The sequence below is a fragment of the Uloborus diversus genome, chromosome 4 (assembly GCF_026930045.1).
Source record: "Uloborus diversus isolate 005 chromosome 4, Udiv.v.3.1, whole genome shotgun sequence".
NCBI classification, from domain to species: domain Eukaryota; kingdom Metazoa; phylum Arthropoda; class Arachnida; order Araneae; family Uloboridae; genus Uloborus; species Uloborus diversus.
This window is the reverse complement of record NC_072734.1, coordinates 137,679,414-137,694,326: the sequence shown is the minus strand read 5'-3', so window position 1 is coordinate 137,694,326 and position 14,913 is coordinate 137,679,414. Positions and strand designations below refer to the sequence as shown.

Below are 14,913 nucleotides of genomic sequence, written 5' to 3'. Positions count from 1 at the left end.
AGGGGGCGTCATTTTTTTTTATTCAACGGACTTCCGTTAAATTTTTAGCACGGGCATCGCTGTGCGGGTAATGCTAGTGATAATATAAAGTAGGAAGAAATTATACCGCGGTTAGAAAGAAACCAATATGACAAAATTATAATTAAATTGCATTGTATTTGCGAACTAGGGAGCTGCCGCTCCCTACTTACTCTCGCTTGCCCACCCCTGGGAACTGCAAGCAGTTGCTTTCGGAGCTCTTCGCAATCCAAACTCGCCGCTTTCGTTCACCACACATTGCCTACGCTATTCTAGTCTATCAGGTGCGGGTTCAATAGTAAGCTCATAATAACTTCTGCAAACAACATTTTTCCATCCTTTCCGATCATACCAGAATGAAACAGCAACCCATAATGGGGTCGTTTCCAAAATTTTATAAAAGTATTTTTTTCTGAAAGAGCATGATTAGAAACATAGGATCTGACCATTTTTAAAATAATTTGTTTAAGTTTAATATTTTAAAAAAATTACTTAAATCGGTGCGCTTTCATTGTTTAAGCTTCTGCCGATGACATCACAAATGATGAAATGCCATTTCGTGTTGCTATTCACAGAGCAAAATATTTAATTCCTATCTTTATTCACGTGTATTGGCAACGATATGGTTGATAGTAAGCGTAGAGCACAGTTTTAACTCGCTTCTTGATTATCATAACGTGGAAATGCGGTGGAAAGATGCGCCAAAGAGCATCATTTGTGACGTCATCAAGACCACGGCTTGTTTGAAAAATCGGACATTTCAAAAAATTAATTAAAAAATGACTGTTGGGAAAATAAAAGTGTTTTCTGTGTCCATGTTATGTTTTTCCCGTATTCTATCAATTTCACCGACTAAAAGTATTAGTTTTGACTGAAGGAAACTGTTTTCAACTAAAAATTTTGAATTTCCAAGAAAAGGTTTTCCGATACACCCTATTGCACACGCCTAGAGCCCAAAATAGTTTTGAATCGAAGTTCAGGAGTGTAAGTGTCATAGCGTGACTCTTATTCGTTGACGTTTGATATTGATAATACTTACTTTTTTTTGGGAAAATTCAGCAAAAAAGAGAAATGTAACTGTCGTAGATTTCAGTTAGAGTATCTTCGCAAAACTACTGCGAAAGTTCCTCAACCCAATTCAGCGCCAATCACTCATTCCTATTTCCACTAAAAGAAGTAGACATTGTCAAGGTCAAGCTTCAACGTACCAGAGCCACACCATATAGTTCAGCAGGGACAACACAAACACACACACACATAATTGGTTCTGTGTCGTTGTAAAGAAGCAATGAGCAATCCTTAATTGCTCACTCAGACAAATATACCACCCATAACGATGACGTCGCAACACATCTCGTCGCAACACCGTCTGTTGCGTCGGTAACACTCTGTTGGGACGATTATACCACCAATTCCTACATAGTTATATAGGAGGTGGTGCCATAACACCCAGGTAATAAAATGGAATTAGTTACTTGGTTTGCAAATGACACAAGAAAAAATTGAATGTATTAAAGCACGTGACCAATTAACAAAAACAGTAATGAATAAAAGACCAACAACTAATCTTTTTTTTACTATATCCATGGCAACCTTGTGAAGAACTATTCGTTTTAAAAAATATTTTTAGATGACTAAAGGTTTATACAACGCTCTTTTTTGTTTCCGTTGGATTTTTTTAAACAGTCCTTTTGAAGTTATACCGAAACTCGTCAATCTTTTAAAATTGACTCTGGAAGTTCTTTATAATGTATCAAAGATCTTTGATGAAGCCACAAAATATGTCAAACATTCCACCACTTAGATTTCCCCAGAAGCTGTATAAAATAGCAAATGAATGCCAGAGCGGTGCTGTGAGCTGGAGTCCGGATGGGAAATCTGTATTACTTCGCTATTCATTATTTAAGGATGAATTCATGAGCATTAAAAGTGATTTTTTTAAAACAGATAACATTTCAAGCTTTGTGAGGCAACTGAATTTGTACGGCTTTAGAAAAGTCTATGATCATGCCCATAAACATGCGTACAGGGCTAATCCGGATTTGCATGAGTTTTCAAACTCATACTTTCAACGTGATAGACCAGATTTGTTAGATAAAGTGGTAAGAAAGTCCGGAATTCTGAAGGACCGAAATGATTACCTTTTAGATGGCCCAAGGTCACCGGTAAATATTACTTCTTAACTTTTAGCATTAAGTTTCTCATTGCTAAAGAATTCAGTATTTGGTATGAAAAAACAGTTGAAGTAAATATATTTTGTACTTTTTGAGAGTGCTTCTGGAAATAACATCCAAATATCGCTCTAATGTCTTTAATACCTAAATATCTTTATCATCTAAATATCTTCAACCTTCGTAATCTCAATGCAGAAGTGATTTATCTCACTAAAAAGAAAACACTGAAAACAAAGGAAAGGCAAAGAATTCAGAATGTGGTATGCTTTGTTGAGTTCTCTGTGCACTAATTGCACAAATAGGTACATGAGTCTTTCAAAATAATAACATGCATATAATACAAGTAATTACTTGTACTATAATCCAAAATGTTGTTCATTCTTCAAAGAATGAAAACTACATTTTTAAAATATGGTTAAAATTTTCAGATGCTTCTTGTGATCAAATGATTGGTTTCGAGAAAATGCCTCGTTGGATTTGGAGTGTGATATGCAGAGCTACGGTAACGTCATTGTGAGGAATTTTCAAAAATCTATCGCCATACCCGATCAAAAGTTCCATGCTAAAATGTAAACATTCCACCAAATAAATAAACTAGGCTGCAAAAGCCGTTGATAGTTTCATTAAAATTTAACATTTTCAAGCAATGAAATAAAATAACTATTAAATAGCATTAAAATAAATTTTAATTCCACTAAATGTGCTGTGATGCTAATAAAAAAATGGAATATGAAGGTATTAACTTTAATTCCATTAAAGTGTAAAATAATCCACCGTATCCAATATTTGTTGCCAATGTCGCCAAGCGACCCGATATAAATTACTTGTCTAACAATCAAATAAACAACTTTATAAAATTTTTGAATAGATCAAGTTTTTCGTTCTTTTTGTAGCAAGTTTTGGGGGAATTATCATAACGTGTACACTTGACGCGTGTTCAAATTTTTTCGCCAAACTAGTCGCTAAAAACTTATTTTGCGCACTTATCTTCCTATCAAATGTAGTCCAAAACAATGCTGCTGAAATTTAAAGTTAGAAGTTTTACTTTTTGCACAAAAGAAGCGATTAAACAAGACTAAAAATTACAATAAAACGAGAAATTTACAAAATAAATTGTTAAAAAGTAAAATAATCCGACAAATAAAAAAACAGCCAACTAACATGATAATTACATTGAAATGCAAATTAAAATCACGAGAAACAAAAATGGAGCAACAGTTCCATCGATATGTTTTCCTCCGGGAAATCGGCGCACACATATCCATCTTCTGATGAATTTCCTCCAATTTTTCAAAAATCTTGGTGTTATAAACCGTTCCAAAAGTTCCATCAAAAAGCAAAAATTCCGCCAAATAAATAAATTAAACACTCAAAAATCATAAAAAGCTCCATTCAAGTTCAAAATAATTTTCCTAGTAAACTCTCAAATTTCATCAAGCAACCACGTTATCGTAACTCAACGGAGAATTACCACAACGTAGGACACTTGGGAGAGGTTTCAGAATTTTAATTAAATTAGTCTTGACAAAGCGCTTATATCTGTGTCAAACGTTGCCAAAAATATTGTAGCTGAAATTTGAAACTACAGTGGCTCCCAAAAGTGTTCGTACACCTACGACTTTCAGCGAAATTGGCCCCTATCCATTGATTAGAATTAATGTTTCGGAATAGGTATTTAATCATAAGATCTATGATCTATTTTTAACAAAACTACACGAAAATTTTTAGTAAAACATTAAAACTTAATTTTTTAAAAATGAAAAACCAAAAAGTGCCGGAAATTGTATCTCACAAAAGTCTTTGTACACTTTGAAAAAAATGTCAAAAAATTAGTAAATAATCTAACTTTTTACAAAATTATTATTTAGTAGAATATCATGCAGTATCAACAACAGCTTTTAAACGTCTGGGAATAGATTTCATTGTTTTTTCTTTCTTTTTTTATGCAATTTCTTAATAAAAGTTCAGCCGCACTTCGAGTCTTACTGTTTCTAGTTCGCTTTTCGTTTCAATGGTGTATTTTCGTAATCTAGCCACAAGATATCTCCAAATATGTTTCATTAAGTTAGTCTTACTGTTTCTAGTTCACTTTTCGTTTCAATGGTGTATTTTCGTAATCTAGCCATAAGATATCTCCAAATATGTTTCATTAAGTTAGTCTCACTGTTTCTAGTTCGCTTTTCGTTTCAATGGTGTATTTTCGTAATCTAGCCACAAGATATCTCCAAATATGTTTCATTAAGTTAGTCTTACTGTTTCTAGTTCGCTTTTTGTTTCAATGGTGTATTTTCGTAATCTAGCCACAAGATATCTCCAAATATGTTTCATTAAGTTTAAATCTGGCGATTGAGGAGATATTTTTTAGTTTAAGAACAATTTTTGAGGCATCAAACGCAAACGAGTGTTTTTTATCGTTATCTTGATAAAAAACAAAGTTGGTTCCGATTACCAAATTTTGGGCTAATAGTTTAAAATTGTTTTTTTAAATATTTAAATGAACAGCATGATTCAATATTTCATCAAAAAATTTCAAATTTCTAAGTCCTGATGCTGTTATGCACCCTCACACTAGTACACCTTCACCGTCCTGATAAACTGATCCAAGTTCTTAAGATTAGATTCCTCATTTTTTCTTCTATTGACAATTATACAACAATTTAACCCAAAATATTGAATTTATTTTCATCTATAAGTAAGGCGTTGTTCCAAAACGTTTTGAGCTTATTGATCATTGATTTTACGACGGAAAGCGTAAGCTTTCTGTTTTTCGCACGAACAAGAAAATTTCTGCGGGAAGAGGTCCCATCTAATCCAGCTAATCAGAGACCTTGGCAAACAATTTTAGGCGAAAATTAAACGTAAAATGTTTCATTCAATTCTGCAGAAACTTTTTCAGCACTCAAATGTGTATTTTTCACAATTTTTTTAGCTGTAAACCTCCGATCACGCTTTGTTAACTTAGCCAGTTGACCTTTTGTTACCTTGTTTTCGATCCGATTCTTGTCTTTAAAGCCTTTTATCAAGCACTTCACTATAGAATGGTATAAAGTAACTAATTTAGAGACATTTCAAACCAATTTATGGCTACTGTGGGGGGAAAAAAATCAAATTTCGAATCGTGTTTGTTTTTTTCTACGCATACCTACCATTTTAAAATAATACGCAGAATATTGGGGAAAAAATAAACAAAAAATTAAAGGCAAATGACTTTACAGTGTCATTAGAATGCAAAAATACTAAAAAAAACTACATATGATAATTTTAATCATGATTTTATTCGAAAATATTTCAGTGTACGATGACTTTTGTGATGTATTTTTTCTCTGTCTGTTCATTTTTTGATCAACTTTCAAAAATAAAATCTTGCAATATTAAAAAAAAAAAAATTACTGGGTTTTATTCAGAATGGCATAGGAATGGTGTGAAAAAAAATAGGAATTCATATTCGAATTCAGTTTTGCGTTATTTTGGTTTTACTACAAAATTTCAAGGTGTACGAACACTTTTGAGAGCCACTGTAGATGTTTAACAAACAAGTCGTTAAACACTAATCTACCAAATAATTAAATTACGTTATATAAAGCCCGTCATTCGCCTAATAAATATAGTATCCAATAAAAATAATAAAAGCTCGATCAACATGTAAATTAAAGCCTAAGGAGCACATTTTGCAAATGCAATTTCACCAATATGAAATTTTTTTTCGACAGCTTGGCGAATTAATCTTCTCGCTATAGATATGTACATAGAGAGATAAAGAGAGAGAGGGAGAAGCAATTAGAGTAGTCAATTACTGTAGAGTTTCGAAAACTCGGTCCTCAATAATCCGGCTGAATCCCAAAAACTCGGCTGTATTTGCGCAGGACAAAACAAATCTAGCGCGAAAAACTTCTTACGTGCTCATTCCCGACAACCTGGCACTTTCAAACTCTGTCCCTTTTCTGTTCACATTAGGCTGAGTTTTCGGGACTCTATGGTAATACATTTGATTGTGTTGTCACTTTTTTAGATACAAAATTTCAAATATTCTACATTCTTGGAGTGTTAAAAATTAGAATTCTAGGATCTCTGCTTTTCTTGTCACCTTGCCTTTTATTTTCACAGAACTAGATTTTTATACGTAATCGGTCACATATCTTCCCTGCTCTCGCGTATTTCACTACTCTAAAAAATGACAAGGAGTATTTTTCTTACTTGTAAAAAAAAAAAAGAAAACACAACTAGTTATATCTGTCTACACCTGTGCATGCAAATTCGAAGTAATCCTTACCTTCATTCTTGTTTAGTTTTGTTTAATAGCTTTGTTATGTAGAGGAGAAATGAAAAATTTTATTGAAACGAGCTGATGTGTGCATCACATGACTTCCTTTTACGCCAATTTAATGATAATAGTGCCTTGGAGTAAGCAAAGATATTTTAAATATTTTACCCTAAGTTTGTTGCAAACTTAAGCAAAAAAACGTTTTATATAAATTAATTTTCCCAATATTGGACATTTTAAAGTGATTCAATGGTTAACTCTCTAAAAATCGCCATTAATGGCCAAAATAAAACCAGACTTTAAAAAAAAATCGTCAAATTTGTCGCCAAGTTGGCGAAAAAATTTGGCGACCAAAATCTTGGCGATACACTGCCAAGTGTTTGCCAAATTATAACACCACTTGAATTTGCATTGAAATTAACAATGATTTCCACCCACAAACGTGTAAAAGACTCTTTTTGGGACATTCGAATGCAACCAAAAAGGGAGGTACACAACTAGACCCCACCAGGAGTCTACATACCGAATTTCAACTTTCTAGGACACACCGTTTTTGACTAATGCAAGATACATACGCACATAAATACGTACATAAAGACGTCACGAGAAAACTCGCTGTAATTAATTCAGGGATCGTCAAAATGGATATTTCGGGTGTTTATACGTTTTTAGGCATATTTTTTTTTCTTGTGGTCGGGTTGAAAAAAAAAAAATCAATATTCATTCGGGGCCGAACAAAATGGAAATTAAGGCCGATTTTTGTGTGAAATTTTTTTCGCGAATACAATACTTCCTTTACTTCGTAAAAGGAAAAACAGCTTATCGGAACCAAAAACTCCAAATTTGAACAACACCAGAATACATTGAACTGCCAATTGAGCTTCAATATTGTTCTGAATACAGAAGTGATAAACGTTATGAATTTTCGATTACTTGCTCATTCCTACTTCGTGTTAAAAAATAAATATATTGAATCTAAACTGCAAAATTAATCCGATTTAATTTTGTATGTTTTGTACTGCGATCAGTTCCATCCATTGATTGCAACACATAACATAATAAATCGCCAGTTAAGACGAAGTGCTTTTTTTTCGACTATTATTTTAGCTCCGAGGTTTCCATACCAATTTGTAAATCGAAAATACTCTTTTGTGTTCGGAGCAAATGACTTTCATTTTGCTATTGGACACATATCTTCAGCATATCCACCACGCGTTGTCAAACTCTAGAAAGCTGCTCTTGTTATCAACAGATAGACCGATTTCAGTTCAGGTAAGCAATGAAAAATTCTTAAAAATAAGGAAAGTACCCTGTTGTATTTATTCTTCAAGTAGAACTGTATTATATGTTTGTCAAAGACTGTATGACAATTATTTGAAGTATTTGTATCTAAGAAATTTTTTTTAATTATTTTTAGTTAATAGATCCTACTAACGTCTGCTTTGTAATCGTTGTTTCAATCAAATTGTAAGCAAGGTAAAAAAAAAAAGTTTGTATACAAAATTTTTTTTAAAGGTTTGTTCTAAATAATAATAATAATAATAATAATACAATGACTTTTAGTTTAGGGTAAGTTTTCGTGTTATGGAATAACATTTTTCATTAAAAAAATTTTTTTTTGACATCTTGATTTCAAGTTATGTTTTCCGCAATCACGAGTAGCGATATAACGCTACTCGTTGGGTTTCTTGTTTCTGCAAATGACTCCTATCCCCCGGAATCGATTTCATTTATACCCAGCTCTGTCGTATTTACACAATCTTCTTTGGACAAAAACAGCATCCATCACGCAAAAAACCTCTCGAACATATTCCTCCTTCTGGGCGGCTGTGTCCGTGTCCTCTGATCCTGGGGACTCGGATCATGTTCCTCCTCTTGGATTACGGAGCGTGTGTGTATATATGCGAATGTTTGGGTAGGCGTGTGTGTATATGTAGGGATATGTGTGTGCGTGTAAGTGTGTAAAGCGCGTGTGTGTTGTAGGATGGTTCGAAAAAAATCGTTTTTTTTCAAAAAATAATAAAATTATTATTTTTTTTAATAGTTTTATATCGCAACAACCATAAATTGTTAGTATATAGCGCAGTTTGAACCTTAAAAGAATATTTTATAGCTTTGACATAAGATCTTTCGTTTGCTCATACGCCTTAAATTGGGCTAATATCTTTTGCCCAATCTAAGGCGTATCCGCAAACTAAAGATCTTATGCAAAAGCTATAAAATAATTTTTAGGTTTAAACTACGCTATTTACTGACAATTTATGGCTGCTGCATTATGAAACGAGCTGATGTGTGCCTCACATGACTTCCTTTTACTCCAATTTAATGTCATTTTCCCATCATTGGTAATTTTAATGTGATTCAATAATTTACTCTCTAAATATCACCAACAGTGGCCAAATTGAAACCAGATTTAAAAAAAACCGCCAAATTTGTCACCAACTTGGCGACAAAACTTGGCGACCAATAGACTGGCGATATATTGCCAAGTGTCCACCAAATTGTAACACCACTTGAGTTTACATCGAAATTAACAATGATTTTCCCCAAAAAAGGTAAAAAAGACCCCCTTACAAACACCCGAATGCAACCAAAAGGAGAGGTGCACTACTAGACCCCACTAGGAGGCTACGTACCAAATTTCAACTTTCTAGGACATACCGTCCTTGAGTTATGCGACATACATACGCACATACGCAAATACGGATATCCGCACATACGCACATACATACGTACATACAGACGTCACGAGAAAACTCGTTGTAGCTAACTCGGGAATCGTCAAAATGGATATTTCGCGTGTCTATACGTTATTAGGCATTTATCCACGTGTGGTTGAGTCGAAAAAAGAATTCAACATTCATTTGGGGGTGAGCAAAATGGAAATTAAGGTCGATTCTTAAGTGAAAATGTTTTCGCGAATACAATACTTCCTTTTTTGTAAAAAAAAAAAGTAAAAATACCAAAAAAAAAACTAATTTCATTATTTTCTGAAATTTTCAACCTTATGCGCGAACTGAAGGTGTCGACTTAGACTTTTTTAAATTATTTTCCCCCAATAGAGGATACCAAACTACAACTTTTGAGCGGTAACGCGATTTCAAAATGAAGAAATTGATTTTTTCGAACCACCCTAGTGTATAGGACATGGACGACCATACAGGAGGAGCGGAGGCCGGTGGACAGTGCTGCTGGAGGAGGCTCAGGATCAGGGAAGTGATCCCGTACCTTCAGGAGCCGAAGGACAGTGGTGCTAGCAGAGGCCCGGTCCAAAAATCAAAGGAACATCAACTGCGGTCGAATGAGCGTAATAAACAATTCGTTGATTGCTTAAAAATCATTTTTAGTTTTTGAAAACTTCACACTCCAAGGTCCCCCGGATCTACTACCACTATTTGTGATTTAACCGGTTGGATGGGGCCCTGTAGACAGCTCTGTTCTTTGTTCCAGACCAGAAGCGAAGCAGCCCCTGGTCAAGAGGTATTGATTCACTTGAAGGATATTGTGACCACAACATTTTTAATGTACCCCAATCACCATTCACGAACACGGTATTTTTTGAGAACGGAGTTTATGTATCAACGGAGTAATATTTAGAGTAATTAAATTAAATTTCAAAAAAAAAAAAAGTATTTCATCAACTGCATTTTTAACACGCTTTTATTAGCTTCACCTGTATGTAAGTATCCTGTAACGGAATCTTGCAGCTCAAATTTCGCCTACTTCCTGCAATCGGAATCTTTTGAAATTTGGCACGCGACCTCAAACCCGATGACAATGCAATATTCTATAATCAAATTAATTAATTAACTCTTTTAATTGTTAGTTTCCTCCAATTTTAATCAATATTTTGGCATAAATTCAACAATGTGAAAAGGGAAAAATTAAAAAAAATACATTAAAAAATGCTCGCAAAAATTATTTAAAAATTATTACGAAATACCTACGATATTACTTACGATATATTATTACGAAAACCTTTAATTTTTCTGCATCAGACAAATTAAAGGTAATTAGAACATGAAATATAATTGTTTTTAACTAATTTCATGCCAAAATTTAGGTGAGCCTTCAATTGGAAATTCATTGCTGATCAGGCCATTGTTGAACAAAATTTTTATTCAAATGCATCTCAAATTTTCAAAGTAATATAAATATGATTTCCGCAAACATACATCGATGACTCACAGTAGCTTCCCCATCGGGGTGCCATTGTCTTAACTTTAAGATATTACCTCGCACTCGTTTTATAAATAATTTCGTCAATTCTGGATAAATACTTCAACTGTAAATAAACATGCATATGAAGTAATTGCAATTTTGCCTGATAATTCTCCAACATTAGACTAAAAAACAGAAAAATAAAATAATAGTTTAGAAAACTGAAAAAAAAAAAAAAAAAAAAAAAAAAAAAAAACGCTTTCGTAGCAAAATGAACTAAAATGTGAAAAATAATCTTTGGATGATAGTAGTTGACCAATCACTTAATTTTAATGTAATATAAAAAAGCGTGGGGAGCTTCTTATCAGCTGTCTTGAATTTCTTCCATTTGTTGTGCAAGCAAAAATGTAAATAAACAGCACCCCACGCTTTTTTGTATTACATTAAAATTAAGTGATTGGTCAACTACTATCATCCAAAGACTATTTTTCACATTTTAGTTCATTTTGCTACGAAAGCGTGTTTTTTTTAGTTTTTTAAACTATTATTTTTTTTAGAACAACGGCTTTTAAGCTTGCACTTTAAAGCTGCTCCTCATAAAATGCGGACCAAAAATTGCTCATTTCCTACTCATTTATTTTTAAAGTAGGGTAGACCGGGGCACGTTTACGAGGATCTTTTCAATGAATTTTCTAATGTTTAGGTTTGAACCTAGGAAATTTTAAACATTGTGGTTTTATAAGTCAAACTGCCTTTAAATTCACTTTCTAAGAAAAAAAAAACAATGAATTTTTATAACTTCTCCGTTCCTAGGAGCAATGTCGGAAATAGTTGCTTTATCTGAGGTAGGTACAAAGTGTTCATATCAAGATATGGATAGGAATCTTTAAAGATGCACGTTTTGAGTTTTGAATGTTCACTCAAAAAAAAAAAAAACCATGTGTAGTGACGAGTGTGTAGCGAAAGTGTAGTGAAAATACACGAACTTCTAACAAAGGCACCGACTTCAACCATTGTGTAGTGAAATTACACGAACTTCTAACAAAGGCACCGACTTCAAAAGGTGATTAAAAATAAGAAGTAGTATATTATTAGTTAGGCTTTAAAAATAGGTTACCGTATCGTAATTGAAATGGTGTTTATTTTATAATTGGGCGTTTAGTTAAGTTGGTTTTTGTTCTGGAATTGAAGGGCTCGGGGAAGAAATGTGACAAGACACAAGGACAATTGACTTTTCAATCAAAATTTTTGTTTCTCATAACTAAATTTGAAATAAACATTACAATGATTTGTGCCATTTGTAGAAAAACATATCTGATTTTAATAGAATATAGAATGCTTAACACATTGACTGCTACGACTGCTGGGACGAAATAACTCGTCCTCCACAATTATGCTGTATGCGCTAGGGACGAGATAACTCGTCCTCCAGCCAACACGTTACTATGCTTTTTCAGCGGGTTCCCTTGTCTTTCCTGGCTGTTCTGCCGTGCATAGACGAACATTTAGACAAGGTTCAAAAAGCGAACACAAGATTTCGCCACTACTGCGTTTGCCGTGAAAACATTTTCTGATGCAAGCAGGCGTGCGCGCGATCAAACGAGATAGCGCGCAAGTTTGTTGTGCTGTAATCTGTGAGTAAATAAATACGTAAAATGAGCAAACGTAAGAATATGTCGCTCGAAGATGCAGTGAAACATGTTACTTTATCCGATGATGAACTAGTTGACGATGATGACAGGGACAGTTGCAACTTGAGTGACAGGGAGATTGAGCGCAGGGAGTCTATATATAGGCTGTCGACGACGCAGTCAATGTGTTAATAACGTTGAAAAATTCTACAAATATTTTTTGTAAGTTGGAAATTGGCCTACTGAAAAATTCACATTATGTGGCATATCACATTCTTGGAGGAAATGGTTTGGGTAGGAAATCGTTTGTGATTCTTCTTAATATTTCCTTAAAGAATTACTACAACTTATGAGCTGTATCCAAATGACATCCAGCCAGATTTTTAACTCGCTTACATTAGTTTCCCTTAAATTTATCATGAATGTGGAATAGTAGCTCTTATTGCTCGCTGGGAACCTATCTACCTCTTTGTGTATGTAATGGAATCTCTTTGTGGATTCAGTTTTCACCCACTTCCTGTGCTCAGATTCTTTTAAAAGCTAGTACGCCAATTTAATATTCTTTAAGCTGATTAATTATTTAAAGTAATTAGTTTTTTCCAATATTTAGCAAAGTTAACTGCCTAAATATTCTGATATATGGATGAAAAATTACTCATTAAAACTATGTATTTATAAAACGACCTCACTTTTTTTTTGAGATGAAATTTGTTTGAATGTTTTAAAATAAGTAAAACGGGAATAATGATCGTTTAAAACTAATTTAGAGATAAATATGGAAGTGACCCTTCAGTTAGAAACAGTGGTCATTATTAAGTGCGGTGATTGTTGAACAATACCTTTACTCTACATCATGGCGTCTCATAGATTTGATTCGCTGCTGTGACGCCCTCATTTGATTTTCGTAACAGTACATGCGCATAATGTAATCATGCTTTTTCTTTCAGGGATACATCCCCAGTTTCTTTGACGAAGATCTAACCGATGAAATAGCATCGAAAGAAAATATTTACCCATATGAAAACGTCGAAGAAACTGTTCAAAAGCCCAGACTCATCAAAAGTATTTTTATAGACGAACCAGAAGAAAAGAAGGTTGAGCCACCAAAACTAGTTGAAGAAATCAGCAAAGAAAACAAGTGCTCTTCAGTCTCACCAGTCGAACCTCTACCAGAAGAAAATGCTCCAAGGGAAGAAGCTGCAGCAACTTCAGTCGTTCTCGTGCCACCCCCAAAGAAGAAAAGAGGAAGGAAGCCAGGCACTAAGAGTGATCCCAACAAGATTCGAACCGCGAGAAAAATCAAACTAGGATTTATTGGTAGGTCGAAGCAACGTCGTCACCGGTGCCCAACTTTAAAAAATCCGGAAAGGTACCAGAACCTGATTTATTCTTATGAAGATGACAGCCCTTCAGTTTTCCTCCGTCATACCAGCCCCGATATTATGCTTTCCAGTACTCTCCCGTTCCAGGAGTCTCCTGAATATCTTGAGCTTAAGGAAGCTTTCTTGAGGATGCATGGTCAAGAAATTTGCGCAAGGTATACACCAAGTTGCCTGAATATTCACAGACTGAGTCTGTACCCCAGAGCTGGAACTTAAATTGAGTTGCGATGGGGAAAAGTTATATTGGATTTTGAGCATTTTATTCTAATGTTCGCTCGTTGATTGAGGAAAACTCAAGAGTTAATGAAAGACAGGTGCTCAAAAAGCATTCAAAGAAAATGTGATATTTTTTCTGTTATTTACATTATACTTAAGTCGGAATAAAAAGCTTTTCTGTTATAAACGAGCAAATTTGATTTTCTGAATTATTTAAAGGTTTATTGACAAAAACTTTATGGACATTCTTTAAATATTATGATATAAATTATGATGCCTTTTTCACAAGGAAATGTTGTCATTCGTAATTAAGGATAAAGCTTCTTCATTTAATTTTATGTAGAACTATTTCCCAACAACCGGGTCGCCAGCGAATGAAAATGCCGCATACACTAAAAAATACTAAGGTTAAAGATCTTCAGCAGTTTAATTGTGCCGCACTTGGATGAGGTAACCAATCATTGCATGAAAGTTTGCTGTAAATCTATTTCTTTATAACACAATTTTTGTCACACACACACACACACACACACAATATCTCACACAAGGATCAAGTGTGGTATTCTGCCGTCGTGACCCAAAAAGCAGTATCTCCATTTTTTGCTATTTGTACAGTCTAATCATAGATGAATGGAATTGGCAAAAGTCCAGTTAAGACGAGACTATCTGAATGAGGGGGAAAAAAAAGAAAAATTTTATGCTCGTGCTCCGCTAATTCCAACGTGACTCTGCTTAATTTAAAGGCCAACATACATAAGCAAAAGCTGGCATCCCTAAAAATTAATAAATGCGTCTAAGGCACAGCAATGCAAAATGCGATCCAAAATGGCTAAACTTAAGCTGGCACGTCAATCTCATCGGTAGTCAGACTGTAATTAACTCAATTTCTAGGTTTGGTATGAAGATATGTAAGACCTACTACACTTATCCTATAGCAATAGAAATAATAACAGTACTCATGCTAAAACACCACACTAGAGACTCCTCTTTAGTGTCTTTAGTGTGGTGTTGACTAAAGTATGAAGAAAAACATTCACACATGGCCAGTATAACCAGATGCTTGCCTTTCA

General features: G+C 34.1%; 1 protein-coding gene across 1 annotated transcript; it reads left to right on the top strand.

The window, feature by feature from the left end:
• Nucleotides 1-1,766: 1,766 nt before the first annotated feature.
• On the top strand, nucleotides 1,767-13,843 carry LOC129220852 (heat shock transcription factor, X-linked-like). Its single transcript, XM_054855283.1, has 2 exons — nucleotides 1,767-2,183; nucleotides 13,193-13,843. The coding sequence occupies exons 1-2, from the start codon at nucleotides 1,767-1,769 to the stop codon at nucleotides 13,841-13,843; spliced, it is 1,068 nt and encodes a 355-aa protein (XP_054711258.1).
• The last annotated feature ends 1,070 nt before the right edge of the window (nucleotides 13,844-14,913 follow it).